Genomic DNA, 27,672 nt, shown 5'->3' on the forward strand with positions numbered 1-27,672 from the left:
ATGCCAGGAGACACCTAATTCCAGCGTGTGGAATAAAGCATGGGATCCTCAGTGCTGTGGCAGAAAGTGGTGTCTGTAGGTGCGGGAGTTCTCTAGAAAACTGGGAAAAATCCAGTTTCATCCCTGAGTAACCCAGACACAAACCCCGACAGGCACCTGCACATCTGGGGTGGGAGAGATTTTTGGTGTCACTGAAGCCTGTGTGCCCTTCAGATCCAGGTTAGAGCCACAGCCTTTTCAGGGAAGTGGACATAGTTAGATTTATTGGGGAATAAATAGGCTTCCATTGTCTTTTGTCCATTCCTCGGCTTTGACAAGGTTTGGGTCTACCTTGTATCACATGAAGTAACATAATTGCTGCTGCAGTTCTCATCCAAAAAAAAGAGCTTACGTTTTTATTCTCCTGTGACAGCAGAGATTTGTGTGCATGTTTACTCCTGGATCCTCCAATTTGCTGTGGAAATAATTTCAAGAGGATATACACGTCTTGGAAAATAAAAAAATTCTCAGGTACTGTATGATTAGTGGACAGTAACAAACACATCATAGGAAAATCATATTTAAAGCATACTGCATTTAAGGCATAATTAAAAAATAACATAATCCTTTTTCCTTGAAATGAGGTGATTTTTAATGACTTCATGAGTTTAGTTTGCTGAAAAAGGAAGTGTCTTCAAGTTTATAAACTTCACTAGGCTTTGATACAATGCATGATCTTCATTAAGATCTTATTTAAATATGTCCTGCAGCATATTTTAACATGCACTGGTTTCTGGAACCTCTGTCTTTTCCATCAATCAGAAGAAGGGGTGTCCTTTGGAAGTGGTCAATGATATCTGCCACAGAAGAAAAATCCTGTGGGATGGAAAAAATGAGAAGGCTATGGCAGAAATGTCAGAATTATCAGTAATCAGTACAACCAAAAGGGGTTTTTTAAACTCTAAATATTTAGCAGTCTTACAAAAAACACAGAAGGTCCAGTAAATACTGTCAGACCAACTGTTCTCCTTCCTGCCATCATCTGTAGCTCAATAACTGTGTGTACAAGCTATAATTAATTTGTGCAGTCTGTTTAATACATGATGGTGCCATTCTGCTTGATGTGATGACTGTACTTGGAAGTTCAAAGAGATAAATTCGGAGTGTTTTGGCTCAATCACAGCTGCAGTGTGAGGCTCACTGGGCTCACTGGTGCCAGTAAATCCACACAGAGCTGCTGGTGCAGCTGAGCCACCAGTCTGAGAGCACAGTAAAGTTTGCTCTCAGCTCTGTATTTATTTCCCTCATCTGGTGCATTAGTGGTAAATGAACATTCCCTAACCAGGTGTGTGGATTTCTAATGGCCGTATTCTAAGTTATCTCTTCATTCCCTGAGTGCAAACAGGAGAATCTGATTTTACTTCCAGCACTAACAATATTCTACCAGGAATAACTCTAAGAATTCCACCCCAGGAAAACCTGACAGTCAGGAATAAGAGAGGAGATCCCTCACAATGAAGAGAATTAGTGTGAAAACACACAGTACCTCTTTTCCTTTTAAGCCAGTTCCCAACAGATACAAGTGCTCTTGCTCCTGGTAGCGGATCTGGATGTTGTACACTTTGTCCCTGTACAGCACCATCAGCACATAGGGGTGAGTGACAGTTTTCCTTGAGCTGTCCCTCACCAGGAATGTTCCATCCTGAAAGATGAAAAAATGACAGATGACAAATAGGAGTCACTCCTGGGTTTGATCAGTATAACAACCTTCACTAGAGCACCCCTTCTAAGCGTTTGTTCTTTCTGAAATCTTTCTCCTTCTGCCAAGAGAAGCTGCACCGTGAGAGAGTTTGTGCCATTCAGCAAATGTGCTGTCTTGCAAATTTGCTACTTAACTCTTCCTGCCTGTTACAAAAGCAGATTTTTAGGGAAGGAAGGAAGGATGTTCTATGAGGGAGAGATTCCATTAAAGGAGGAAGTAAAATATCAAAGGCCAGACCTGACATCACATGAACCAGAAAAGAATTTCATTTCTGCCGAGTACCAGTCAAGGTTCCTGTGTGATGCATTTACAGACAGCCTAAAATACTGACAGTGGCTGCGTAATTTAGGCAAAGGCAGTGACACTGTACCACTCTCTCTCTGCTTTTCTTCATTTCAGATCTGGCTTGACAAGTCTTCCATTGAATTCCCTTTCTTAAGGGCACTGAATGTGATCCCATAAGCTGGGCCTTACTCCAAGTGATTAGAACGTTGTACACATCACCCTCAGCTCATGGCAATAGTGGAGTAGCCACACTTCCCTCAGTGATGGAATAGTATTTCATTTATATTCATAATTTTAATTTATCTCCACATGCACAGATAAGCCTGGGTTTCACCTGTCTGAATCTGTGCTTCATTTTGCTGGTCAGTATGGCCTAGGAAAGGGGGGGGATCAATTCAAGCTGCCTAAATATTGGAATTTGGGACAAACTCCTCACTGATGACAGAAAACTATTTCCAGAGAACAAGTCACTCCTCCTAAGACGGGCAAGGTCAAACTGCTTTCTGGAGACACATAATTTGTTCTCTTGGATTTTGGCAAACAACAGCCTTTGTGGGTGATTTAGACCCGGTGTGAAACTTTTCTGTGGGGAAGGATTCAAGATGAATCCTTCACTCTGAACACCTACATTGGTGCTGCAACCTCTCTGTTTTATTGACCTGCACTCCTCCCATGGGAGCACAAGGACACCTCGTGAGGGGGTGGGAGGATCCCCTGCATGAGAAATAAAAATACAGGTTTTTATATGAATATCATATCATTTATATCATGAAGTTGTAAGATATCCAGGTTCCTAGACCTGAACTTGGGTATCAGGGTCTCTTTCAGCAGGATAAGGGAAATGAGAAAATTCTTAAAAATTAAATCCTTGAGGGCCATTTTGTACACGAGGTTCCTTTTCTCTTTGGGAGAACAAAGATCCATCACCTCTGACAGGGGATGGCTTGCAGCCAGTTGGGAAAAAGGAAAAGCCCCTTTTCAGAGAAAAGAAACCTTTTTAGGTAAAGATGAATACATTACAACGTATCTGAAAAGGGTGGGATTTTGTGAAACTATAAAATGTATGAAATTTAAACCCAAGGGGTCTTTTCCCCCGGAAACTCGGTGAGAGAAAGACCCAACACGTTGAAGAAATTCTTCCTTGTTTCTTTGTTCCCAAAGTTTAGTTCCCTTTCCCTTTTTAAATTTGAGGAGAAGGATATTTCCCACCCCTGCCATTCCCAGAGTACCTTGTTGATTTTCCGAAGAGCTGCCTCTGCCTCGGGCCGGCTCACAAAGGCCACGTACCACTCGTTGTTCAGGGAGCCCTAAGGGGTGGTTTGGGGGAGAGGAGAAAAGGGAAACTCAGCTGTCAGTGACTGAGTCTGCAATTCGAGCAACGCACAGGGAAGCAGAGAGAAATCTCAGTGTGAGGGATATTTGGGTTTATGTGCAGAATCTCAGAAGGTTCGAGTTTCGGGGTATTTGTTACAGTCTGGTGAAGCGGCACTGAGGGATTTTAAATTATTGGCTCACTCTGATAAATTTGAAAATATTGCAGACTATAATACATCTGCAATTAAGCCAAATAAACAGATATTTCCAAATATTTTCAGTACAATATTTTAAATGGCATTTTCTCTTTTGTCCACCTGGACGGTGGCATCCTTTGCCTTTTTTTGTTTGGTTGGTTGGTTTTAAAATTTTTTTTTTTTCATTTTTTAACTATCATCTGAGACCATTATGCTACAAATCCTGTGAATATAACACGTATGGTTGCCCAGCAGCGTTATGACCAGGAGCTTGTTCTCGACTTGTTCTATTTAAAGAAATGTGAAACAAAAAATGCACTTACAAAGCTGAGTTCTTTACTCATCAAACTTTTGTGGAAGGAGAACTGAATATGTAATATTAGTTGAAGGCAATTGTGCCAAACAAGCAATCCAGCAAACAAGTGTTTTTCTTGTTTTGTTCTGTCAGGGGTTTGCTGTTGTTGTTTTTTTTCGGTGAAGACAAAACAAGGCGTTGAAATTTGACCCAGAAAAGAAAACTGAAAGCACTTATTGGCGACCTGAGGACGACTACTGCCCAGAAAAACAACTCTAAAAGATGTTCCCTCTCCAAACCAGAGAATTTGCTGTGTTTAACAGCATTTGTAGTGTTTTGTACCTCATCTTCCTCGGGGTTTGTTTGGTGGACAGTCTGTCTGCCGGGGATTGGCAGTGGAGGTCTCACATCAGCTGGACCTCTCGAGGGGGACCTGCTGTTGTTGCCTTCAAAGATAGAAAAATAGAAAAAAAAAACGTTCAAGCCAGGAGAATAATTTCATCTGTGCAGGATCTTGGTTTTACAGGGCATGGAGTGTTTCCATCCCCCTGGTACTGAGATGTTTGGGGTTGATTTGAAATCAGATTCAGGTTTCTCCATCAGCACCACGTTCTCTGCCTAATTTCACCCCCCGGTGCACAGACAGGGACTTTTATGAACTCTTGCATTTCCATAAGACCAGATGAACTTGAAATAGAGGTGACACCTTTTTAGTTTCTGGACCACAGTTACTCAGTTGAGAGCATCTTGGTTTCTTTAGAGACAGAAGAAACGTTGTCTCCATGCAATCTTTGCCTTCTTAGCAATTAGAAAGTAAAAACTGTCACTGTAGGACATTGGCAGCTGTTACCATAGGTGAAAAATTACCTGCAAAACAATCGATTTCTAAGTTTTCTTTATTTTTTACTTGCTATTACAAGATAAATAAGCAGTGTTTTCACATGGGAAGTGTTTTCTCCCTTTTCTGAGAGTTTTAGCACACCTCAGCTCTCAGTACTGTTTGCTGGACTGAAAAAGGTGGTTATATCAAATTGTGACACTGGTTTAACCAGGCAGGGAGCCCAAGCTTTGTGGGAAAGAAAACCCAAAAGACCAAGTAAGTTGCACAAGATGCCTTTCAGGAACTTGATAGTTTTCTGTTCACAGCCCAACCAGAAACATCCACAGAAAAAAAAATATTATATATTAACTGCACTGAAACCACTGAAACCACTTTTTAACTTTCAGTCATGTTCTTACAAAAAAAAAAAAAAGGAAGGAATGAAGGATACAGACCTGGATGTAAGCGAGGTGGTAGTGAGCCAGTTGAAGACAGGTTTCTAGCACTGTTTAAAAAACAAAAGTAGTCAGTATAAATACATTTCTATGCAACATTTCTGTGCTCTGAACATCTGATTGGGACTTTGTGCCTGTTTTACAGAATGACCCGTGCAGGATGAGGAAAGTTTTCTCCTTCTTTTTGGTTTTCTAATCTTCTCTGGGTAAGTGGATCCCCCTTGAAGTTTACCTGGAGCTCAGATCTGGGAATAAGGTAGAGGGAATCAGTAATGGCCACCGAGACTTTTGGATCGGGATCAATGCAGAAAAGTACTCCAGCTTGTTGAGTTTTCTCAGGGAATGACTCCTTTATTCCCCTAAAGCAGGAAGCACAGGGAACACCTTGACAGATAGCCAGGGTCACAGAGTCATATCTTTTTTGTGGCTTCTCTAAAACTACTCATCAACGTTGTTGATGAAAATGCCATTTCTCATTAATGTTGCAGGCTGGGAAGGGCCAGCCACAAAAAGGACTGAGGCATCCCACACGTGAGGAAAGGCTGAGGGAGCTGGGGCTGTTCAGCCTGGAAAAGAGAAGGCTTGGGAGGGATCCCCTTATTAAAGCTCATAAACATCTGAAAGGAGAGCCAGGCTCTGGTCAGTGGTGCCCAGTGATGAGACAGAGGCCGTGGGCACAAACTGAAACTCCAGAGGCTCCCTCTGAACGGGAAACACTTCACTGTGAGGGCAACCAAGCACTGGAGCAGGTTGCCAAGAAAGCTGAGTTGTCTCTGCTCTTGGAGACACTCAAATGCCACCTGGATGTGGCACCCTGGTCAAGGTGACCTTGTTTGGGTTGGGGCTTGGACCAGGTGACATCCAGAGGTCCCTGCCAACCTCTGCCCACACCCAAAACTTCTCAAAACTGAGTCCCAATCTTCAGTGCTTGTTATTATTTCTGTTTCTGGGGACAAAAGGCCTGCCCTCTTTGTCCTTTACAGTTCATGTTTCTCTTCTGCTTAAATGGGCTGTTGAAAAGGCTCTGAGATGAAAATGCTAATTATGTTTGCAGAACAAAAACACCCCATCATGGCCTGATTAATGGGAGAGAATCTGTCAAATGGGGGCCTCCACTGCAGCAGTGCTGGGCATGTTGTTTGAATATAACCAGAAGTGTTCATCATAGGAACAGTTCCATTTTCATTTGACCTCACTATTGCTACTGCAATATTTGTTCTGCTGGGGTGTCAGCAGTTCCAGAGAATGATGGCAAATTGGAGGAATTCATCAAAGAGCCATTAAAAAAAAATACAGAGATTAGAAAATGTGCCTCAGACGTGGACTCAAGGAGCCCGGTCTAACTCAGCAAAGCCTAAGATTCCCAGAATTCAGATTATCAGGAATGAAAACTTAATTAAGGGCTCCTCCACCTAGCAAATGAAGACAGAGCAATTAAATATTTGTAGGCTGAAAACAGGAAAAAATTTTGAAGCCAGGTTCACAATTTTAAACAGGGATTATCAACCATTAGGGTAAGACTTAGTAAAGGGCTGGTGAAATTCTTTCTGATTCAATTCCAGATGACTGAGGTTGTGGGTTTTTTTAGTTTTTAAATGAATTAGTGGTCACAGCTTTAGCACTTGGGCTCCTGGAGTGTGCAAGGGCCTCTTTGACCTCCACCCTGCATAGTTTTGGAGAAAACTATGGAGCATTTTTTTGTAGAAAGCCCTTCCCCAAAGCGCTTTTCATTCCTATGGATCCTACAGATCCATAAGGGAGAGATGTCTCAAGAATCAAAATATTTCCTTACCATAAAACTGAGGGGAATTTGGAGATATTTTGGGGACGATTTTGTGTGGATTTGGGGTGAATCTGATGGATTTTGGTGGTATATTTGTGGATTTTGGGTGACTTTTGATGGATCTTGGTGGTATATGTGTGGATTTCCATTGATTTTGATGGATTTGAGGAATTTAGGAATATTTTGGGATATTTTGGGGGTGATTCTGTGTGGATTTGGGTCTACTTTGGGGTACTTTAATTTTGGGGCTATTTTACTGGGATATTGATGGAATTTGGGGGAATTTGGAGATATTCCGGGGACAATTTTTTGTGGCTTTTAGGTGACTTCCAATGGAATTTGGTGGTATATGTGTGGATTTTTGTTGATTTTGATTGATTTGAGGAATTTAGGAATATTTTGGGATCTCCTGGGATATTTTGGGGGTGATTCTGTGTGGACTTGGGTCTATTTTGGGGAACTTCAGTGCGATTTTGGGCTATTTTACTGGGATTTTAACTGGATTTTGGGGAATTTGGAGGTATTTTGGGGATGATTTTACGAGGATTCTGGGTGACTTTCGATGGATTTTGGTGGTATATGTGTGGAGTTTGGTTGATTTTCGTGGGATTTTGATGGATTTGGGTTGCTTTTTGTGGGATTTTGATGAATTTGAGGAACTTTGGAATATTTTGGGATCTTCTGGGACATTTTGGGGGTGATTCTGTGTGGATTTGGGTCTATTTTGGGGAACTTCAGTGCGATTTTGGGCTATTTTACTGGGATTTTAACTGGATTTTGACTGAATTTTGGGGAATTTGGAGGTATTTTGGGGATGATTTTATGAGGATTCTGGGTGACTATCGATGGATTTTGGTGGTATATGTGTGGATTTGGGGGATTTCGATGGATTTGGGTTACTTTTTGTGGGATTTCGATGGATTTGAGGAACTTTGGAATATTTTGGGATCTTCTGGGACATTTCGGGGGTGATTCTGTGTGGATTTGGGTCTATTTTGGGGTATTTCAGTGCAATTTTGGGCTGTTTTACTGGATACAGCCTAAGGGAGGAACTACTCCTCATGGTTGCCTTGAGTGCCTGAGTTCCCTGTAGCTCCACACACTGTGTTATTTGCTGGATTGCCAAGGGATTGAGATCCAAGAGGAACAACAAAACAAGGGAGAAACCAACCTTTCTGCCCCAGGCAGGCTGTTGGATCCTGGCTTGGGTGGAGGTTTGAGAGGTTTGGCTGGGAGGGAGCTGGAGCTGTAGGGGGGCAGGCACAGCTGTGGCACTGCCCTCTGGGGTGCAGCTGTGGAGAAGGGAGAGAAGGCAACTGAAATCTCGTGGGGGACATCCTTAAACGAAGAAATTCTGTCCCATAACTGCTGCTTAATTGGATAAACATCCCGGAGTAAACAGCCTGTGAACAGCCCGTGATGTGTCAGTCACAGGTTGTGAACTCAGATGGTCGGCTGAGCTTCAAATTGAGTCTTAAAATGAAAAATAAACTGGCACAGGCTTGAGCAACACTTACATTCCCTAACTTCTGTTTTGGATAAGCCACAGTTCAGGTGCTTTCCCTGCAGCAGAGCTGAAGGTGGTGCAGAACCAAGTGTTCTCTGTTGCATTGCTTCTAAAGAGCAGATTTGAGTCACCTTTTGAACCCCATTCCTTTGTGAGGTTTCTCCCGGCAGGAAATAAAACATTTTCTTTCTGCAGTGGCCTCAGACCTGAACTTCCAGGAAGAGGGAACAGGTAACTGAGCTCTGCACAGCTCAGATTTCTTATGGAGGCTCAGAGGCTGTGATAATTCACAGAGACCTGGTCAAACCCTCTGCTTCTCCTGTGGAGTCACTTTGCCAACTTAACTCTAGAATTTAGCATTACAAATACTGTTGTTACATGAAAGAAGTTCTGCTTCTGCTCGTGGAAGTGAATAACATTACACAGAGAGTGGCATCAGACACAACCTGACTTTTGAAATGGCTCTAAAGAAACAACTCTAAGTTGTTTTGGTTTTTTTTTTTAACAGAACTAAGGCAAAGAAAGGCCTTAAGCTTGAAAAATCACTGTAGAAATACTTACTGTCTTCTTCTTCCTGGGGAGCCAAAAGAAAACAAACATTAGCAACATATTACAGCAGAGTTCTTAGGAGTATTTTACACAACAAAACAAGGATGTTGGTGGATTTTGGTTATACAAGGACTGTAATACTTGCAACACCAAGTAATTGTTAAAGGTCTTTCATTAATTAATTAATTGTTTACAAATAAGCAATGTGGTGGATGTCCCATAATGGCTCTTGACCCAAAGCACTCAGAAACTCTCAGCAGGTACAAACTTTCCTCATTTCTCCAAGTGCAGGCTCTCAAGAGTTAACTGAGAGTGAAACTTTCAGGTCACCTTAAGCTGAACAAAATCCCCCAAAGCCCCAGATTTAGTGTAAGCAAAATCACTTCTCCCATGTTATATGTATAAAAAAAATAATCTGGTTTTATTCTTCCTTTATCTAAGATAAAGTACTCAGGGAATATGAGCTTGACACAGAAGAACTGCTTAAAAACACCCCGTGTGCTGCGAAAGATCCAGGAGTGTTCTTTACAACTGATAAAAGAAACAAGTTTACCTTGTCCAGAATTATTAGTTAATACAGCCACTTAATTTCACTGGAGTCCATATATTTTAAATATATGCTTTGAGACTGCACTTACTTCATTTTTTTTGTGTGGTGGCCAACTCTGCCTGAAATGAAAACAAAACACTCATCACAGGTGGAACACTACCCATTCATTCGTGTGCATCATTTTCAACTAGAATATGAATTTATAGTAAGTTTGAAAGGCCCAGTGAATGCCAAACCTTTTTTTTTTCCTCATAAAAACATCTAAAATTCTAATTTCAACCCTAATCTAAGGCATCACGCTTGTCCTTAGCCCAGCTTGAGTCGATCAACAAGGAAAACTGATGCATTGATTATGAGATTAGAGCTTAAAACGAGTTTTTGCAATGATGAAACATTAGTCTTCAAGTCTTGAACTCACTTCTAATACCTGGCAACATTGCTGGAGCTCAGCATTAGACTTCCAGGCTTTGTTTCTCTGATGAATGATCTCGTTTTTATCTTTGTTTCTCTGATAAATTATCCTGGCTGATTAGCAGACCTCAGTTACTTTCTTAACTTGTTTTAAGCTCAGTCCCAGTGTCCAGCCCCCAGTTTACCTATAAAATGCTGGAGAATGATCTAGTTCTGCTGGAGAATGTGACTGGCTACTAAGAAGGAGGTTTGCAGGCTAAGTAAAGGTTTCTTTTTCTAACACTTAAAAAAACCCAGCAATTGAACTCATGAAATAACGTTCCCTAGAGCAAGAACCTGAGCTGGTGGAAAAAACAGGGATCATGGATTTCTTTGCCCAGCTTGGCAGTGAGTCCTGCCCCGTGTGCTGGGGCTGTTTCAGACAGGACAGGAGAGAGAGGTTTTCCTGCATTCACACTTTCCTGCAGTTTAATACATCCATCAGCCAAAATCTTTAATATCCACAGCCCCTGCTGTCAGGCAGGACCTGTAAATTGTACCACCTTGAGTTGCTTGTCCATATCTTTGTTAAATTTAATTTATCCTTCATTAAATTCCAGTGAAATGAGCACTTACTTTCCAGGGCTTTGCTTCCTTAAGGGAGGGGGGTTGCCTCTTTCATATCTGTCACTTGGTGGGACAGGAGGTTTGGGCATCATTGCCAGCTGTTCCCCCAGGGACCTAAAGCAGGAGCAAGATGATGAAATAAAGGCAAAAAGCTGCTTATTGAGAACTAACTGGGGAATATTGGCACTGAGAGGACCATTTCCAGAGGAAAAACTCTTACCTTAGCTGTGAAACCAGAGGCTGGAAAACAACAAGGAGAAGTTGAATGTGTGTCAAAACAGGCAAAAAACATCAATAAGCACCAAAAAAAAAATATCTTACCTTTTCAGGAATGCTTGGCTTCTTCCCTGAAAATAGTAAAAGCTTACATTTAGAAAAAATGAAAGCTAATTAATCAAGCTGTCTATGAAACCTGTGAGTTTTGAACAGTTGGAAGTTAATTTTGTAAGTTGAAGCCCTCAGCCTCCTGAGATGTAAAGCAGAAAAACATTCTGGCTTTGTGAGTGATGGCAAAATTGCAATATCTCTTTTTAAAGGCATATTTAACCATTTTCAAGGTGGCATGTTTTACAATCATATTTTCTAGGGTTCAGCTTTCAATTACTGGATACTTTTCTGCCATTGTAAAACAGATGAAAGAGTTCAGACAATAAATAAAAATCATAGAGTCATATCTTCAGATTCTTTGTGTAATGTGGTTTTCAGGTCTGAAACAAATGTAATTTTTCTTTTATGTCTTACTAGTTCTCAGCATTCTTTTAAGTCTGTTTAAGTTGCAACCTTACACCCAGTAGTGTGTGCAGAGTTAGCTCTCTATTTCTCCTTTAACCTGCTAAATATCTCCTTGTTCATTCACTTAAGTGTCACCCCAAACCTCTGTTGCACAGGGATCTCATCAAGTCTTTCTGTTCACCTGTCTGACCTTGGGTTGCTGTTTTCTAAACACAATTTCTCCCTCACTTTACAAGTCCTGCTCACAACATTTATTCACAAACAGATTACCTTGCCTGGGACTGGATTAGAGCACATCTGGTTGAGCCTTGATCTTTTGCATCAATTATATACAAAGTGATAATTTTCAGTAATTAAAACAATCACATTTATATTAATAAAGCAAACACTGACCTGCTGCTGGGCTCTCTCTTTCAAAGGGGGGAGCAAGGCGGTCCAGGGAGGGCTTTGTGCTTCTGTCTATAGAAGGAGCTGGGGCTAAACACAACAGCTGTGTGAGACAATGTGCTGGGATAGGTTAATATATCTTTATTTTGTGCAGCCATGAACTGGTGGGACTTAGAATAACAAGAGAGGCTTCTGTGTGAGAGTAGAAGAGAGTGGAAGTGAGGAGATGGAGGCAGGAGCTCCACAGCCCACGGGAAAAGCTTTACAAGGACAGCACCAGCTCTACTTACATTTCAAAGGCTTCATGTTCCTGTCTCTCCCCAGGTCGTTGTTGCTCGGTGGAGGAGGGAAAGCTGGCAGCTGAAACAGATATTTCACATGTGGTTAAAATGTTGTCCTCACCTTTCTGTTTTAGTTTCAGTGTGTTAACCCCAGCACACACATCTGCCCGTCCCCGTGCCTGTGCAGCACAGCAGATCCCAGCTCCCTGCAAAAGGACAGGAGCCAGGGGCTCTCCTGAGGAATGCCCCACGTGCTTGGCTTCTTGTTGGATGCAGAATTGCTTCCACCTGTTTTGCCTCGCAAGGGATACTCCAGCGGGCTGTATTTTGGGGGAGGATCGTGTTTATTGCCAAAGGAAAGAAACAGGAGCTTCAACAGCACTGCTGTGGGTTTGCCCCTCCAGGGCAGCAGGTGTTGGGTTTGTAAATGTGTTGAAAGGAGTGGATGTGCATTTGAAGAGGAGAAATATGTAATAAGTCACTGACTGGTGACTGAGGCAGGGGGAGAACGGGCTGTTCTCTGCTCCTGGGAGAGCTGGGGTCAAACAGCATTTTGTTGTCAGCAGCCAAACCCGGATTTCTCCAGACACCTGCCTTCCAAAGCTCATCCTCAGCCTGAGTTTAGGACACTTTTGAGAGCTCAGGACACCCAATAGTCCTCTGTGTTTTCTACATATGAACTATGTCACTGGGTCAGGCCAAAAATCCTTCTATCACATCCTAGAATTACCTTGTGTACATGGTAGGTCTAATGCACATCTCTCCTGGCAAACATTGAACTTATTATAGTGCCAGCTGTCAACAGCACAAGAGCTTTCAGTTTTGAAGGATTCACAGCAGCAAAAAAAATTAAAGGAGTCAAATCTGGGTAATCAAGGTTCTCATTGTACAGTCTCTCACACTTCTATGTGGTTTTAATTCAACTGGACAACTGCTGCATGAATAGATTGGGAAGAATTAACCTTTTTTTTATTTTACAAATATCACTAAAGAAGCAGAGGCATCTCTTACAAATATATAATTTATATGTTACAGACATTCACAAGTAGGTATAAATTTCCAGTGTAGGAAACACCCAAGTAATAAAATATACTACCCAAGTAATTTAACATATTTGTCCCAAGAAATTTAATTTCTTGGAAAAACAGTCACCCTGGAACAGAGCTCAAATCTGTTTTGATGGCTGAAATTCTCCCTCTACGTACAGTAGCTGATTAAAAACAGCATTACATTTGGACTTTTAAAAAGTTACTGGCATGGGAAATAGGTAAAACATTAGGAAAGGAACATACAGAAGCACCTCTTGCCCCAAATGGGGCTGGTCCTGGGGACGGGCCAGGTCTCTGGGGCGGCACTGGAGGCTGATGTGATGATCTGGTTGTTGAAGGTCTGTCTAAAGAAAACAAAAATCCCAAACTAAACACCTACACAGAGTTTGGTCATTTAATACCTATTAGATCCTTAGGGCAAAGAGCCCTTGCAAGAACCTGGATGCTTAATAGATCCTAAAGACATTGCTGTAGGATGTCATTGGCAGCTGATTTATGATCAGTGCAGTGCTGGGAGTTACAGCCCATCTGTCCCTGTGCTGGTGACTCCTCTGCCAGTCTGTTGGCACAGTATTTATTGCCATGCCCTGCAGTTCAGTGACTGTGTGAAACACCAGCCAGTCTCAATGGTAGGTTTGCACCTTCCACAGAACCTTCTACATCCCACGACCAGCCACCCAAAACGTGGCTGGTAACGCATGAAAACAGAATTTACAAATCATTGGCAGCACTTCATTTTCAGTAATTACCTATATAATCAGTGTTGCTTGGAAGTGACTTGGCAGGAAATATGACATTGTGATGGGCTTCATCATTGTTGGATGGAGGGGGCTCGTAGCCATCACTGTCATGTTCTGCCTCTCCAGGTTCTTCTGTTGGGGATTCATAGTCAGCCTCGTCTTCCTTCTCCTGGTCTTCATCAGGGCTTTCATAGTCATCATCATCCTCATCCTCCTGGCAAATGAGCATAAAAAGTGGGGGCTGCAACAGAGCACTGAACACTCCAGGGCAGTTTCCTTGTGGCCTTTCCCTGTGGTATTTTTCCCTCTGGAGGACCTCAAGGTTTTACAACGAGTCTGAGGGAAAAAATTCCATTGAAAGGAAATGGGGAAAGGAGGTAACACTGATATTAATGGAGGGAGCACTGAACAGCTTCAGAGAGGACACAAGTATGATTTTATAGCAGTGCAGTGGAGGGTCAGGATAAGGTGAGAGCTCACTGAAATGCACAGTGCCTTTGTTTGGGGACAAGGCTCCACTGGAACACACGATCCAGTGTTCCCAAAAACACACTGGAGCAGCAGCTGATGCCTGTTGATGTCCATTCTTGCTGACTAACACGTATTCTACAGCCTGCAAGCCAGCTCTTAAAAATGCTTCAGGAAAAATGAGATCTTTGATTTAGATCTTGGTGTCCTCCACTGGCCAGACCCAAACCAGCTCGGTGGGACTCGCAGGAGCTCGTGAGATCACTGTGCCAGTGTGGTCAGTGCACATATCTGTGCCCACCAGAAAAAAACACTCCATTGGTGTCTTGGCTGCAAATTCCCAGAGCCCTCTGTATTGGCACAGAGCCCAAGTGCTCTGTAGGAGAATATTTTCATCTTCCATTCTCCTAAAATAGCAGCAAATCTCTTGTGAACAAAGTAACAAGTGGTTTGGGTTTGGTTTTTTTTGAAATGTCTCTCCATTTTTTAAAAAAAATTAGCACTGGTTAACTTTAGAGATCTTCATGAACCCAGCCTGTGCATCAGCAGCTGAGGTGTAATGATGTTTGCTAAAATGCCAAGAGGCAAAAGGAACTTTTGCAGTCTGCTTGGATTAAAACAAATTATTCATCAGCAGATCAACTCTAAAGAGTAAAATGGCAAGGATTTGCCACTGAAAAACACAGCAACATTTCATTTACTGGCCACCTCTTTTAAGAGCTTGAAATGGGTAAATAAAATTCAGGTGGGGTTCTCTGGGAGCTGAGCAGACAAGGCATTGAACCAGGGGGGTTTGTCAGTGCCAATACTCACAAATGAAGACCAGCCCCCATCATCCTGAGCGTACCCTGCGGAAAGAAGCAGAGCCACAGACTTCTTAGTGTGCAGAAAGATGGAATAACTCGACAAAAAAAAGGACACAAGGAACCCCAGGTGAGCTCTGAACCTCAGTAGAAGGTCACAGGAACGAGCTGGTGTTTCAAAGGCAGCCCAGCAGCCATGGAGGGTGCTGGGAATGACACTCTGACTGCAAACCAAGAGCAAAGCCCCCTTGGGGGAGATGATTTCTGTGCTGGCACTTCAAGTTTGTCCTGCACTTCCAGTTCTAAATACAATTTGAAGCAGAATGCCTTCAGAATGAGCCCAGGCTTCTTATCATAGAATCATAGAATCACAGATTCAGCTGGGTTGGAAGGGACCTCCGAGATCATCAAGTCCAACCCTTGATCCAACCCCGCCGTGGTTCCCAGCCCATGGCACTGATGCCACATCCAGTCTTATCTTAAAAATCTCCAGGGACAGAGAATCCACCACTTCCCTGGGCAGCCCATTCCAATGGCTGATTACCCTCTCTGGAAGAATTTCTTCCTGATATCCTAAACCTCCCCTGGCACAGCTTAAGACCCAGCCCTCTTGTCTTGCTGATGGTTGCCTGGGAGAAGAGACCAAACCCCCCCCTGGCTCCCCCCTCCTGTCAGGGAGTTGCAGAGCCAGAAGGTCCCCCCTGAGCCTCCTCTTCTCCAGGCTGAGCCCCCCCAGCTCCCTCAGCCTCTCCTCACAGCACTTGTGCTCCAGTCTCTTCCCCAGCCTCGTTGCTCTCCTCTGGCCCTGCTCCAGCCCCTCCATGTCCTTCCTGAGCTGAGGGCCCAGAGCTGGACACAGCACTCCAGGGGTGGCCTCACCAGCGCTGAGTCCAGGGGAAGAATCACTTCCCTGGACCTGTTGGCCACCCTGTTCCTGAGCCAGGACAGGATCCATTGGCCTTCTTGTCCCCCTGGGCACACTCTGGCTCCTGTTCAGCTTCCTGTCCATCCCTTTGTTTAAGACTATTTTAGCTCTCAGAGCAGAAGGCTTTTTAATTTCATTTTCCCTCTCCAACAGTGTGTCCTGCTGGGAGTGAGGTCAGGGGCAGAGGTGTTGGAACAGAGATATATAAACACTGATACTGAGCATTGGGTTAAAGAAAGACAGTTTGGGCATTCTCCTGTAAATGTCTCTGCTCTTGCCTTCCTTCACCACCTTTTCTTCTTAAAAGAACTTTTTCTTGCTTGTTCTCCTGTATCTGCTCCTTAATCTTTTCTTAAACTCCTTTATGCTCTCATATTTCTATTTGTTGGTTTGGAATTTTGGCTCCCACCCCCACTCCCCTCAATGGACTCTGCCCTGAAAGTATTAACTTAATATTTTAAAAACTTCTTGTTTAAAATTTTTTAACACTTATTGTTGTCAGAGGCTCTCTGCCAGTACACACTTACCTGGGTTTTCAGGACTTCTTTGTGTTTGGGCCCTACAACAAAGACACAAAAAAGTAAATTCCTTCTCTTTGCAATTCTCAAATATTTGATGCTTTTATTTTTAGAATATTTAGCTACAACAGTAGAATGAAGCTTATCTGGATGAGTTTAACTCTGTTCAAAATGCCAAAACCACATTATTTCATATTTCACATACAGGAACCTACTGTAACTAAACTGTCTGGAAAAGAATTCAAGTCAGAGGTCAAGTGCTTTGAAGCAAAGAGAATCAGTAAATACATTTATCAGGGGCCCAGTCCTGAAAACAGAAGCTTTCTTTACTAATTCAGATCAAGGTGTTGAAAGTCAAGTTCACAAATATTTGTAACAGTGAGAAATGTTTTTATGGTTTTCAATTCAAGTTTTGGACTCCAGTTAATGGAAAGGTGTAAAATCATGTGATCAGACAATGCAAAACTATGTTATGTAGAGTGGACTTGGGTTTTCATCGTGTAGGAACACAAATTGTTCTTTTCTCATGCAATGTTCTTGCAATTTTTGCTCCTTTTCTATTGCAGGAATATTCTATTCAGTGACAAGTCATTAAGAATTAGAAGTTGTAATGATGTATAGTCTGTGAAATGCATTAATGATTTATTAGTGCAATAATATGTGCCTGGACTTTGTAGGCTTCCTAAAGATTGATGTGCTCGGGGTGGAAAATTGTATGAAATGTGCATGTTACCTGTTCTGGACAGGACAGAAGCACCTGAGGTGTTCATGGGCTCAGGTTTTGCTTTTCTTCACAGCTGATATTAACTAAACAGAGCTTTATTTTAGGTAATAAAATATCTGTCTGAAAGCTTTGAAAAAGAAAACCGAATTGTTTTACTTACCATTTTGAAAGGAAAGAGAGCCTCCCTTCGTTTTTGTTTATTTCTTGACTTAATTTACTTACGATTCTATTTAAAAGAAACACAAAAACAGTTTAAAAAAACTCCTCGAAACCTGTCACTTGTCAAAGCAGCCAAGTCATTTTCTCAGCTGCTTTCCCTCAGTATTTACTAAATTAAAACTAAATTGTTTATTATGTGGTAAGAACACTGACTTTACCGTCTTATTGCAAAGTAGCACCACAGCACATCCAATCGAAAAACAGACTTTTTTTACCCAGATAAAAGCCCATGTTACTGTGCCACGTTTAAAAATTCACCTTAAAGCCAGGAAGCCTCAGAATCTCTGGGTGTTACAGACATCAGAACACTGCTTGAAATAATGGCCACGACATCTGTCGGATTTTGGGTGGAAAAATCAAGTAATACTTCAGGAAACAGAGTTTAGGGTTACAAAAGTAGGGATTAAATATACCCTGTGTCCTCTCCAGTCTTTTTGTGTTCCTTCCTCTGCAACCAAGTTATACTTAATCCAGGATCCCTCCAGGGCACCCCCAGCCAGCCCAGATATCTAGGATTGGGAATTCTGATATTAAATGAGTCCCTGAGAGAGTCTCTGAGGGTACAGGACAGTCATTACTGACATTCACAGGATTATCTCCACTGAGAGGGCAGTAAAGAAGTTTTCCTCTATGATAATTCTGCTTCTAAGAAAGCTTATGATGAGCCACGCTCTGGTTCTCAGTTCTCCTTATTTCTTTGTTTGAGGAATGTCTGACCAAGGAAGTCCTGTGACAGCCAAAGCGGATTGTTTACATACAACCGGTTAGAAATGTTGTTTAGGTCTGTCAGAGGCAGTAATTGTTGGAAATAAAAGCAGTATGAAAAAAAAAAAATCAGGAACTTAACATGTCTGTTTGCCTCAGGTTCTGAATTCTGTAAAATCCTGACTTCCTTCTTAATGTACAATTCTTTCCCAATGTCTCAGATTGGGTCAATCAAACTTGATACCAATATTGTAAAATATTTGTTTGTGGCCAGGCAGTTTCCACTCTATTTTGTTTTTCTTCTCCTTTTCTGACTTTTTCTGCTGCTCAGCAATAACAGTCCCCCTAGTTTTTTTCCAAATGACCTAATTTGTGCATCTTTCATGTGTAACTGCTCTTGTGGGCTGGGACAGGAGGCAGACAAGCTTTCAAGCAATGTAAGGTTAAAAACAAGCCAATAAACCCAAGCCATTTCAGGTCTGAAAAGGAGGCAGACGAGGGTGAGGAGTTGAGGATATGTACTGAAGGATCCAAGTATGAAAATACAGAGGAATAATGTAGTTTGGGGTTGTTTTTTTAAGGCAGTGCTTTGCAATCTTCTGATTTGAAGCCAATATTGTCCTACTCGCCCCTTTTGAAATACACACAAGTGTCAATAATTTCAGAAGGATTACAACCGTCTAAATCTGACATTGCTACCCAAGCAAATTGTATAGAGCAAGAAAAATGCCAGGTTATAGACACAGGGCTCCTCTTGCTCTTCTTTGCCGTGGAACCAGCTCAGGAATTTCCTTCTGCTGCAGGGGGTGAGGAAGTTGCTGTGTGAACAATAAATTCTGTGTGAGCCAGCAGGAAACCTTCTGGGCTGAGCAGTGCTCTGTGTGCACCAATGCTTTGGTCAAGAAGGGGATTATGGAACTTGTGTGTGGCTTGTTCTGTCTTGTAGAAGAGGTAGAGGGAGGATCTTTCATTATATTTAGGGGTTTTTTAGCTGAAGAAATAAAATGAAGATCAATGCTTTTAGAGATAATAATTCTTTTCGTTCAGACTTCCCTGGATGTGAATAAGAGCTGAGTCTTTGGAAGCTTTGTGGACTAAACCTGGACTGCCTGCTGCGGGGGTTTACACCCACTGGTTTTTGAGGAAAAGGCGACAGGAAAAACTTGCTCGTTTTAAAAAAAAAATTAACCATTTGCTACTTAAAATACAGCTTCAAGCTTATTTGAAATGCTCCAAAGCAATGGCTCAGAGGGGTTATTAGAAGGAGGAGAATTTCAGGAGGGTGACACTTCACAAGTAACATTATTACAGGAGGCTGGGGCACTGAGTGTGTCGCCATGGGGGGAAGGAAGTACCAAAACCACAGTGCTCTCCGAGCTGTGGGAGTGGATGATGGCAGAGGATAAGGCAACAGCACTTGCAGAAAATGTTACTCAGACTTCTCTTTCTACCTCCTCCACCAGTTGCTAAACTTAAAACTGGCAGGAAGTTGAAGCTTAAAGAAACCCACACAGCCAGCCCCCAAAGCTGCCCTCCAAAAATGGCTTTTGTGCACTTAGCTGCAGATCCTGGTGTCAGGAGTAAGGTCCACTTTATGTGTGTTGGGATAAAGGATTTAAGATGGGTAGGAGAGATAGAATACAAAGTCCTCAGGGCCAGGAAGTTGCATAGTTACATACTGAGCCCTGTCAAGAGCTTAGTTGGTGATAAAAGTCGTTGGTTTGGCTTTTGAGAAGAGTCTGTTGGGCAGATGTAATGTGTTACATTGGCTTTAAAACTGATTATCAGCTATGTTCTAAACCTTGCAACAACCTTTGGCATCCCAGCTGAGGGAATTTAAAAAGAGAAAACTCAAATTTTCTCATTTAAAAAGAGAAAGGCTGCACAGATTCCTTAATTTTTTTTGGTTTGAACTTCGACTCTTCTGGAAGTAGCACAACTTTCAGACTGTGCAATGTTTGTAGGCTCTGAACGTGCCCCACTCAGAGCTCAGCTCACTGACTGAGCTGGCACATGCCAGGAGTGCAGTGATGCTCTTCCTGTCGCTGGAAATTTTCAGGAGAGCTGTGGGACATAGTTTTGAGTGCTGTGGGATACAGTTTTGAGTGCTATAGGATATAGTCTGGGTGTTATGGCCTGTGGCTTTCTGAGCAAGGCTGAAAATTCCAAATTTCAGGTTGACCAGCAGCTTGACACAGAACAGTCAAAGGGATCAACAGCCTGCCTTGACCTCCTGAAAACCTGGAAATCTTTCCTCTAAGACAGGAAACAATAGGAGTGGCAAAGACCAGCTTCAGTGTTTATATCATGTATCAAACAACCACCAGAATTATTTTTAATTTTTAATGAGATCTTTGCTTTTTCTTCTTCATTAATTCTGACCACATTAAGTAAGGCACATTCTGTTGAATTCTGAATGAGCTTTAAAATATTTTTCAAGACTCACATTTGTTATCCACAAGTTGAAACCTTTATGACCCTCTGTGACTGCCAATAGTGTTAATGAGCAACAGGAAAACTTTATATGTCTCTTAAGCTGTATATTGGCTTCTTGTTTCATTAGATTTATTATCAAAACATTAATAACACCTTCATGATTAGGTCTGAGTTTCATTTAAAGCTTAGGGCAGATATTCCACGCCTGCTCTGTGTAGAATATGCCATATCCTCTCCCAGTTTAACCAATGTCCCTCTCACTCTTTCAGGACAATGTGTGTTGTTTGTGAGGCTTCAGTTGTGTCTTTTAACTGAATGGTATTAAAATACTGATTTTCCTAGCAAAGTTTTCTGCGAAGAGTTCAGCCCTTTTAATGGAGAATTCTAAACATTTTAAGGATTTTAATTTTCAAAACAGTGCTTAAATCCTTGTCTTTGCTTCATTTGGTTTTTAAAAACAAGCCAAAAGTTTTGTGAAGATGTGCACCCGTGACAGGGCTGGTGGAGATTAACTTCCAAATTAATAAGTCTCTTAGTAATAACACAAGACTGTGGAGTTTTTTAATTAGCTTCAGGAAATGACCTGTCATACTCTGCAATGGCAACTCTTAGCTGCTTTGTCTCCTTAAAAGCCACAGAATCATCCCCAAATAATGACACAGTGCTATTCAGGATCTGAGCAGCAGGTTTGCTCAAACATAATTTTCTATTAAAACCACACACCCAGCTCGGGAGGTCTGTGCAGAGGGAGGCTGTGGTTTGCAAACCTTGCATGGTTGCAGTGCTGGGTTCTGTTCTCAGCCCTGCAGCTCAGTCAAACCCTGCTAAAGCTACAGGAACAACCTCTTCTACAAGGACCTTTTATTCATTTCCTCACTGGCCAGCACTGGGAGTGTAACATTTGCTATTTAAATGAAGCTTTTTTTGCAGAATGTGCTCAGATTTCAGCGCTGCTCTTAAATATCAGGCACTGTAACTATAATATGCTGATGCTCTTTCAGCTTGTAGAAAAACTCTTCCTCCTAGTTGAGGTTTGTATTATGACAGAAAAGAAAACTGTGAATATGTTCTAGTGGAAATCAACAGCAAGGACTTTCTGTTTGGGTGAGAATGGGGAGGTTCTGGAGTAATGAAACTAATGGTAAAATAAATGGCAGGTTCTTCTACCCATGAATTTTATCCTGGGGTTTTGTTTTGGGTTTTGGCAGCTTGGGTTTTTTTTTTTTCCCTTTTGAATTGATTTTTTGTTCATTTGTTTGTTTTTTCTTGGTGGTACTGTTGTTGTTGTTGTTGTTGTTGTCACTGTTGTTGGTTTGGTTGTTGTTTTGGTTTGGGTTTTTTTTTTTGTGGGAACCAGTTCTCTTCCCTATTACAGCTCTAAAGTCTTGTTTTAAACAGTGGCTTTACATGGAGGACTCCCCATGACACCACCCTTTTTGCAGGTATATTCACAATAATCTAGTGAATTTTTTTCCTTGTTTGTAAGTGTGGAGAAATCTGAGAACAGGGGCCTTAGTTCCAGAGCTTTCCTTCAGATTTAATGATTTTACTTATTTATTCAGTTCCTCGAGTTGTGCACCAAGCTTCACTCTTCTTTTAAAGCTCTTATTCTTTCAAGTTCTCATTCAGAAACCCAAAAAACCTCACTAGAAAAGGCTGTTCATTTTCTTTTACAAGGTAAATGGACTGGGAAAATCAAATTTTCAAAGCATTGTTGGGACAGATGAGGAGACAGGAGAAACTCCACATTGATAGATATCATTTTATGTCTTCACCTATGGCATCAATATCTCTTGTGTGGGAGGGTTATTAGAACACCCTCTGACCACTTTTGACTCAGGAATTTGAAGGGAAATCACCAAAAGTTCTCAAAATTGTAAGCTCAAACAATAAGAACATGAGGCTATTTTGCCAAAGGACTGTTAAGGAGGGACAAAATATCAGAGAATTACAAGCAATGTGCTTTACAGGAGGGTAAAATGAGTTTTTCACAATCTGGTCTCTCAGTATCAGTAACATTGTTAAATGTTGCTTTTAATAGACAGTGAGTTCAAAAATTCTGAGACATCAGGGCATTTTTTTTCATAACATCTGGACCCCCTTCCTAACACATCATACCCCACCAATCCCTGTTATTGGGATATCTATTGTGTGAAAATATAGATCTGATTTTAAGAAACTTGTGATGTTTGAGGCTCTCAAGTTCAAGTCCTTGCCTATCTGATCAAAAATGAGCAACAAAAAACCAGCTATGTTGGAAAAGCTTGAATTCCCTTTTTTTTTTAACCTCCTTGTTTCTTTAGAAGACCATGAGGAGCTCCAGGTGTCTCATGGTCAGGAACCTCCTGACCTCCAGCTTAAATATATAGCAGAGAACTCACAGCAAAATAACCCCCTTCGTTTTTTTCACCATGAAATATCAGAAAAAAAACTGATTTCTGTGTTTCTGACTATTGGCTTAATGAGATTATTGTTCTTCATTTGATAACTTCCATGAAACTCTGAAAGGTACTCATATGAATCGAGAACTTCCTCAAGGCGTGAAGGAGCCAAGGAAAGCTGTTTAACACCCAATCACATGTTTCCAGACTGATTTATCTTGAACACCTACCTAAAGCAAAAACCACATGATGAAAACCCTTTGAACTCCTCAACTCTTGTGGACTGTGCCTGACTTGTTTTTTTCCCCTTTGAGTCCAAGTCAACAGTTAAGCAGTGAACAGTTAAATCACACTTCAAAGGGAATGCTTGCAAGAAAAGTTCAACCTTTGTGTAGTTGCTCTCAGTCAAAGGACTTATGCACAAGTTCTTTTGAACATCCCCCAGACAGCCTTTTTGTATGGTATCATCGTGCTTCAGCAGTCATGACAACACTCCTCCTATTTTGGAATATTCTGCTTTTTCTCTCGGCACACTCCAAGAAACGGGTCTCTGACCAACCGCTTGCAAATCATTTGCCTGATATTTCCTGCGAGTTTTCACTGCAAACCAGCTGAAATAATTTTAAATATTGAAGTGGTTTGGCTTTACTTACGGCACTCGGAGTTTGGGAAACTTCTGAATGTCGTTTTCAGACATGTTCTGAAAAGGAAACACACGGCACACATCACAAAACTGCCCACGGAACACCCTGAGACTTACAGAAGTTTGCATAGAAGAGCTCATTAATTACCATTCACATAATATTTAAGTGACTTCAGAAGTAGATACATTGAATCCCTTCATGTCTGTGTCGTGAAATCAGGCAAGACTGTGCACGACTGCAAAGTTTCAGGGCAAAACTGCAAATTTTAAGATAGAGAACCATTGGCTGGAGTTTTGTTCTAAGATCTGTAACATCAAGACATGTAGCTGGAAAATTCCTTGGACTTCAGAGGAGCCTTGGCAACCTAAGAAAAATCATTCTAGAAACTGGGATGGGGAGGGGGAGAGTGTTTCTTCCCCTTTGAACCATCACACAGCAGTGGGATTGGGATCACTCCCAGCTGTTCCAGAGCTTTGCTGATGCTCCTGCACAGTCACCCCTTCTCTTCTTCCAGCACAAGCACCTTTAGGGCACATTCAGGCCTTGTGAAAACTTTGGACTTAGTTAATTCAGTGTTTTGTTTAGTTAATTACAAGCTTCACAAATTCTCTTTGGAGCATGGGGGACAGTTTGGTCCTTTCCATCTTTTTTACTGGCAACAATAAGTTTCTAATCACAATGGAACAACGTTGATTTAAACCCCCTGGGTCTTTGCTTATTGGTTTTAATGCTCTTAAACTTCACTGATTTTGTGTGTTGCTACAGAAGAAATCTAATTTTATCTCCAGAGGAATGAAGGAGTGATTACAATGCAAGGCCAGTCATTCTGCACAGGGCTTTGTCTTCTTTGGTATGAGAGGACAATTAACAAATGTGGGACTTCTGTAGTTAATATTTGAAAACGAGAACTTCCTATAAAGGAAGAGATGAATTCAAGACAAGGTTGTGGTTTTAAAACTTGTCAGTTTGAAAAATACTAAAAAAATATGCATATTGAACAACACGCTTGGGTTCCCAGCTTTCCATATTTAAAGCAAGATGTCTGGCTGATTTTAGCAAAAGCATGTACTTCCCAAATTTCCACCTCAGTAGCCACCTGGGATATGAGTGCTCTGTATCTGCCAGTGCAAAATAAGGAGGAGACAAAACAGTCACTTGATTGGGATTTTACAGGAAGGAATTTTATAACTCCACTTACCAGAAACCTTTGTCCATTTATGCTGTGCTTTCTCACGACTTTCTCACAGTCCTTGTACTTTAGCTGTCAATGAAAAGAAGATGATTATTGCACCCCTAATTGTAAGTATCAATTGAGACACTTAAATACATGGCTGGCTTTGAGTAGATGCTTCGAGCTACCCTTTTGTGTGTTATGACCTGTCTAAATGGCTCGTTTGGTTCCACAAACATGGATTTTTATGGCAGAGATTCTTCAGTGGACTTGAGGATTTTTCATCCATTTAGAAAGATGTAATTCCTCACATTTACCAACCATCTCACAGTTGCCTGGCCCCAAGAGATATTTAGAAAATGGATATTTTGGTACTGACGGGGATGAGCAGTTGCAGAAAACAAGAATTACAGCAAAAACCTGGAATACTAAAGGCCTGACCCTAGTCACAGAATTCACTGTTGTGATTGAAAGGCCTCCAATCCCAGATGGAAATCCCACTTGTTAATCCTGGAAATTACTTATAATATTTGGGAAGCTTTTCCACAATATTGTTTTACAATAATATTTAGGACAAGGGCTGGTCATGTACAGGTTGATTATGTAGCTTTAAACATTTCCAGTAGATGTCTTAAGTTTTTTATTTTTTTTTTTTATTTGACCAGTAACAGCACAATATAAGAACACAACTAATATTTTTGGTCTGGCTAGAATGCATTTTTCCATTTCAAGTTGATCAAGTTCAAAGCAGAAGGAACCCAAAGAGCAGGCAGACAAAGTGATTTTTGGAGGCTTCGAGGCAGAAGAATGGCCCTTGTCCAGGCTGAAACTTTAGTTAGTGAAAGTTATGGAGGCAAATGATCCTGTGCTGCTGGGATAATTCCCCTAAAGCAGAGAACATCTTACAGGGAACGTTGTCCTTTCGTAGCTCTATCCCAGTTTTTCTGTTTAAGGAGTAATCTTGGTGTGAGAATGGATCCTGAAAACATCTAAACAGCAGAGAGAATATTTTTAAGAGCCAACTCTGCTAAATATTTCAGGATACAGATTAAGATTTTGTGCAGGCTGAGGACTTAAACCTGTGAGTAATTTCTTTCAGACAATAAGCACTATCATGGCATTGTCAGCACAAGTCTGTGCAGGGGGAGCAACTGCAACACTTGGGACTGAGACCTGAACTCATTCTTAAACCAGTTGATGGAAAATACTGTCTAGCTATTAAAAATAATCTTTGGGATATTCCAAATATGAACATTTTTGCTTTTTCTAAAAAAAAAAAAAAAAAAGAAGAAAAATTAAAGACTTTGGAAATTATTTGAAAATTTGGGGGTTTGTTGGTTCTTCCCTCTTTTGAATGCATGGTTTGATTTAACACAGGCTTTAAGTTAGCACACCTAGAATGATGAATTAGATGTTATTATTGATAAGAATGAAGAGTTTGTATTTGACAGACAGTGAGGACTTTATTCATGCCCTAATGCATCACAGTATTGTCACATAAATTCCTGATGGGTGTGCTGGCTGAGTTTTGCTCATGTGAAGGAGTAAGCCAACAATGAACTGATGAAAATCGTACCCTGTGTCATGAGTAAATCACGTCAGGTGATAGAAAATTGGAAGATGATTGTCCTTTGAATATTATTCCACAATTAGCTTATTTGAGAAGGAGAAAAAAATGCTTTTTCCTCTTGGAGTTGAATCCTGGCCTTTGATAAATTTTAGTGATATGTGTGAAGGAAATTATATGAGTTTATCGGGGGAGATCTGGTCCCTTATGAGAGGTGAATTAGCCTGAATTAGGCTGACATTGTTGTCTTACCCAGATTTCTTAGATGATTTAAAGCAGCTTGTGCCCTGATTCACTTCTCCAAATGTGGAATGCCAAGATTATCTCTGTCCTGGGGGGTATCTCAATCAGTAAAAGACAGCTACTAAACAATAAATGTAACCACGTCCATTCACTTATGGTAGAACTGACAGTTAACCCGTTTATCTCTGTTCAGAATATCAAGATCAGCTCTTTCAGGAAGCCACTTCCCTTCTTAATTTCTTGGAAATGGGGATATAACCCCCCTCACTGCATCAGAGTTGTAATGTTTTTCGTATTTGTCTGAAGTTACCTGTTGATAATGATCTCATCTGTTCCATCTCCAGTTTTTGGTTTCACTTTCCTGTGCCACCAACCCCTGCCCGCTAAAATTAGGGGTTTGTAAGTAGCTGGCAATTTTACTTCTCTGTGTTTGATCTGCTTCAGTTTTGCATTCTAGTGTCAAACTTGCCTCAACTCCCCCAGATAAAAATCTCTTTATAGAGTTATAGGAGCTGCTGAAAAAATAAACTTCACGTGATCCCAAAATGAAGCCCAAAGTGTCCCAAGGTTTTACAAGTCCAGCCATGGATGCCATTAGCAAAGACATTGAGGCTCATTTGTGACGTGGAGCAATTTGGGGGAAAAAAAGCTCTCTTCTGAAAATCATTGATGATGCCACAGAAAACTTGTAATCTTCACACCTTAATGCCTTCCACAGCTGTTAATGTTACACCAACAAGCAATAACGTAGCTGCAAAGTGTAAAGCCACCAGTTTCTCTTATACCCAATTTAAAAAGCACTTTCAAGCTTCATTTATAGATTTCACTGCCCAGTTTGGCTCAGCTTTTTTATCCGACAGCGGTTTTGCTTTCGGTGCGGCTGCAAGCTGTGCCCGTTGTCAAAGACCTAAATCTGGCACAGGCAATGTCACAGGAGCTTCCTCCTGGGTCACACGAAGGCAAAACCCCAGTTAAACTCACCGTCCTAAAATACTCTGCCAGGTCATCCGCGTTCCAGGTCACCACGTCCGAGCGGTAGGGAATGTTCCGCAGGTCCATGGTGAGTTTTTCCTCCTCTGGGTGCTCAGAGAGTGTTCATAGCAGTGCTATCAATGAACCAGCCATGGATTCCCTCTGTGTGAGCCCTCCCAGCCTGTCCAGGAGTT

At 41.5% G+C, this 27,672-nt stretch overlaps 1 protein-coding gene across 1 annotated transcript; it reads right to left on the bottom strand.

Moving 5' to 3' along the window:
* Positions 1–587: 587 nt before the first annotated feature.
* LCP2 (lymphocyte cytosolic protein 2) lies at positions 588–27,659 on the bottom strand. The gene is made up of 21 exons (XM_039385251.1): positions 27,488–27,659; positions 24,724–24,786; positions 23,535–23,581; positions 17,301–17,366; positions 16,426–16,457; positions 14,984–15,018; positions 13,712–13,916; positions 13,206–13,306; positions 11,923–11,992; positions 11,639–11,722; positions 10,835–10,860; positions 10,734–10,753; positions 10,523–10,627; positions 9,585–9,615; positions 8,959–8,971; positions 8,062–8,182; positions 5,108–5,157; positions 4,175–4,278; positions 3,256–3,333; positions 1,526–1,681; positions 588–855 (listed from the first exon to the last, which is right to left on the bottom strand). The coding sequence occupies exons 1-21, from the start codon at positions 27,563–27,565 to the stop codon at positions 733–735; spliced, it is 1,608 nt and encodes a 535-aa protein (XP_039241185.1). The 5' UTR covers positions 27,566–27,659; the 3' UTR covers positions 588–732.
* Between the last annotated feature and the right edge of the window lie 13 nt (positions 27,660–27,672).

The sequence above is a fragment of the Pipra filicauda genome, unplaced genomic scaffold (assembly GCF_003945595.2).
Source record: "Pipra filicauda isolate LSUMZ 115617 unplaced genomic scaffold, ASM394559v2 scaffold3_size10097308_pilon, whole genome shotgun sequence".
NCBI classification, from domain to species: Eukaryota; Metazoa; Chordata; class Aves; order Passeriformes; family Pipridae; genus Pipra; species Pipra filicauda.

Coding starts and splice junctions, on each gene's coding strand:
- LCP2 (XM_039385251.1), bottom strand. CDS start 27,565: ATGGACCTGCGGAACATTCCCTACCGCTCGGACGTGGTGACCTGGAAC. Junction 23,582..24,723: donor TAAATGGACAAAGGTTTCTG/GTAAGTGGAGTT, acceptor TTTCCTTTTCAG/AACATGTCTGAAAACGACAT. Junction 9,616..10,522: donor AGGAAGCAAAGCCCTGGAAA/GTAAGTGCTCAT, acceptor TTTTCATTTCAG/GCAGAGTTGGCCACCACACA.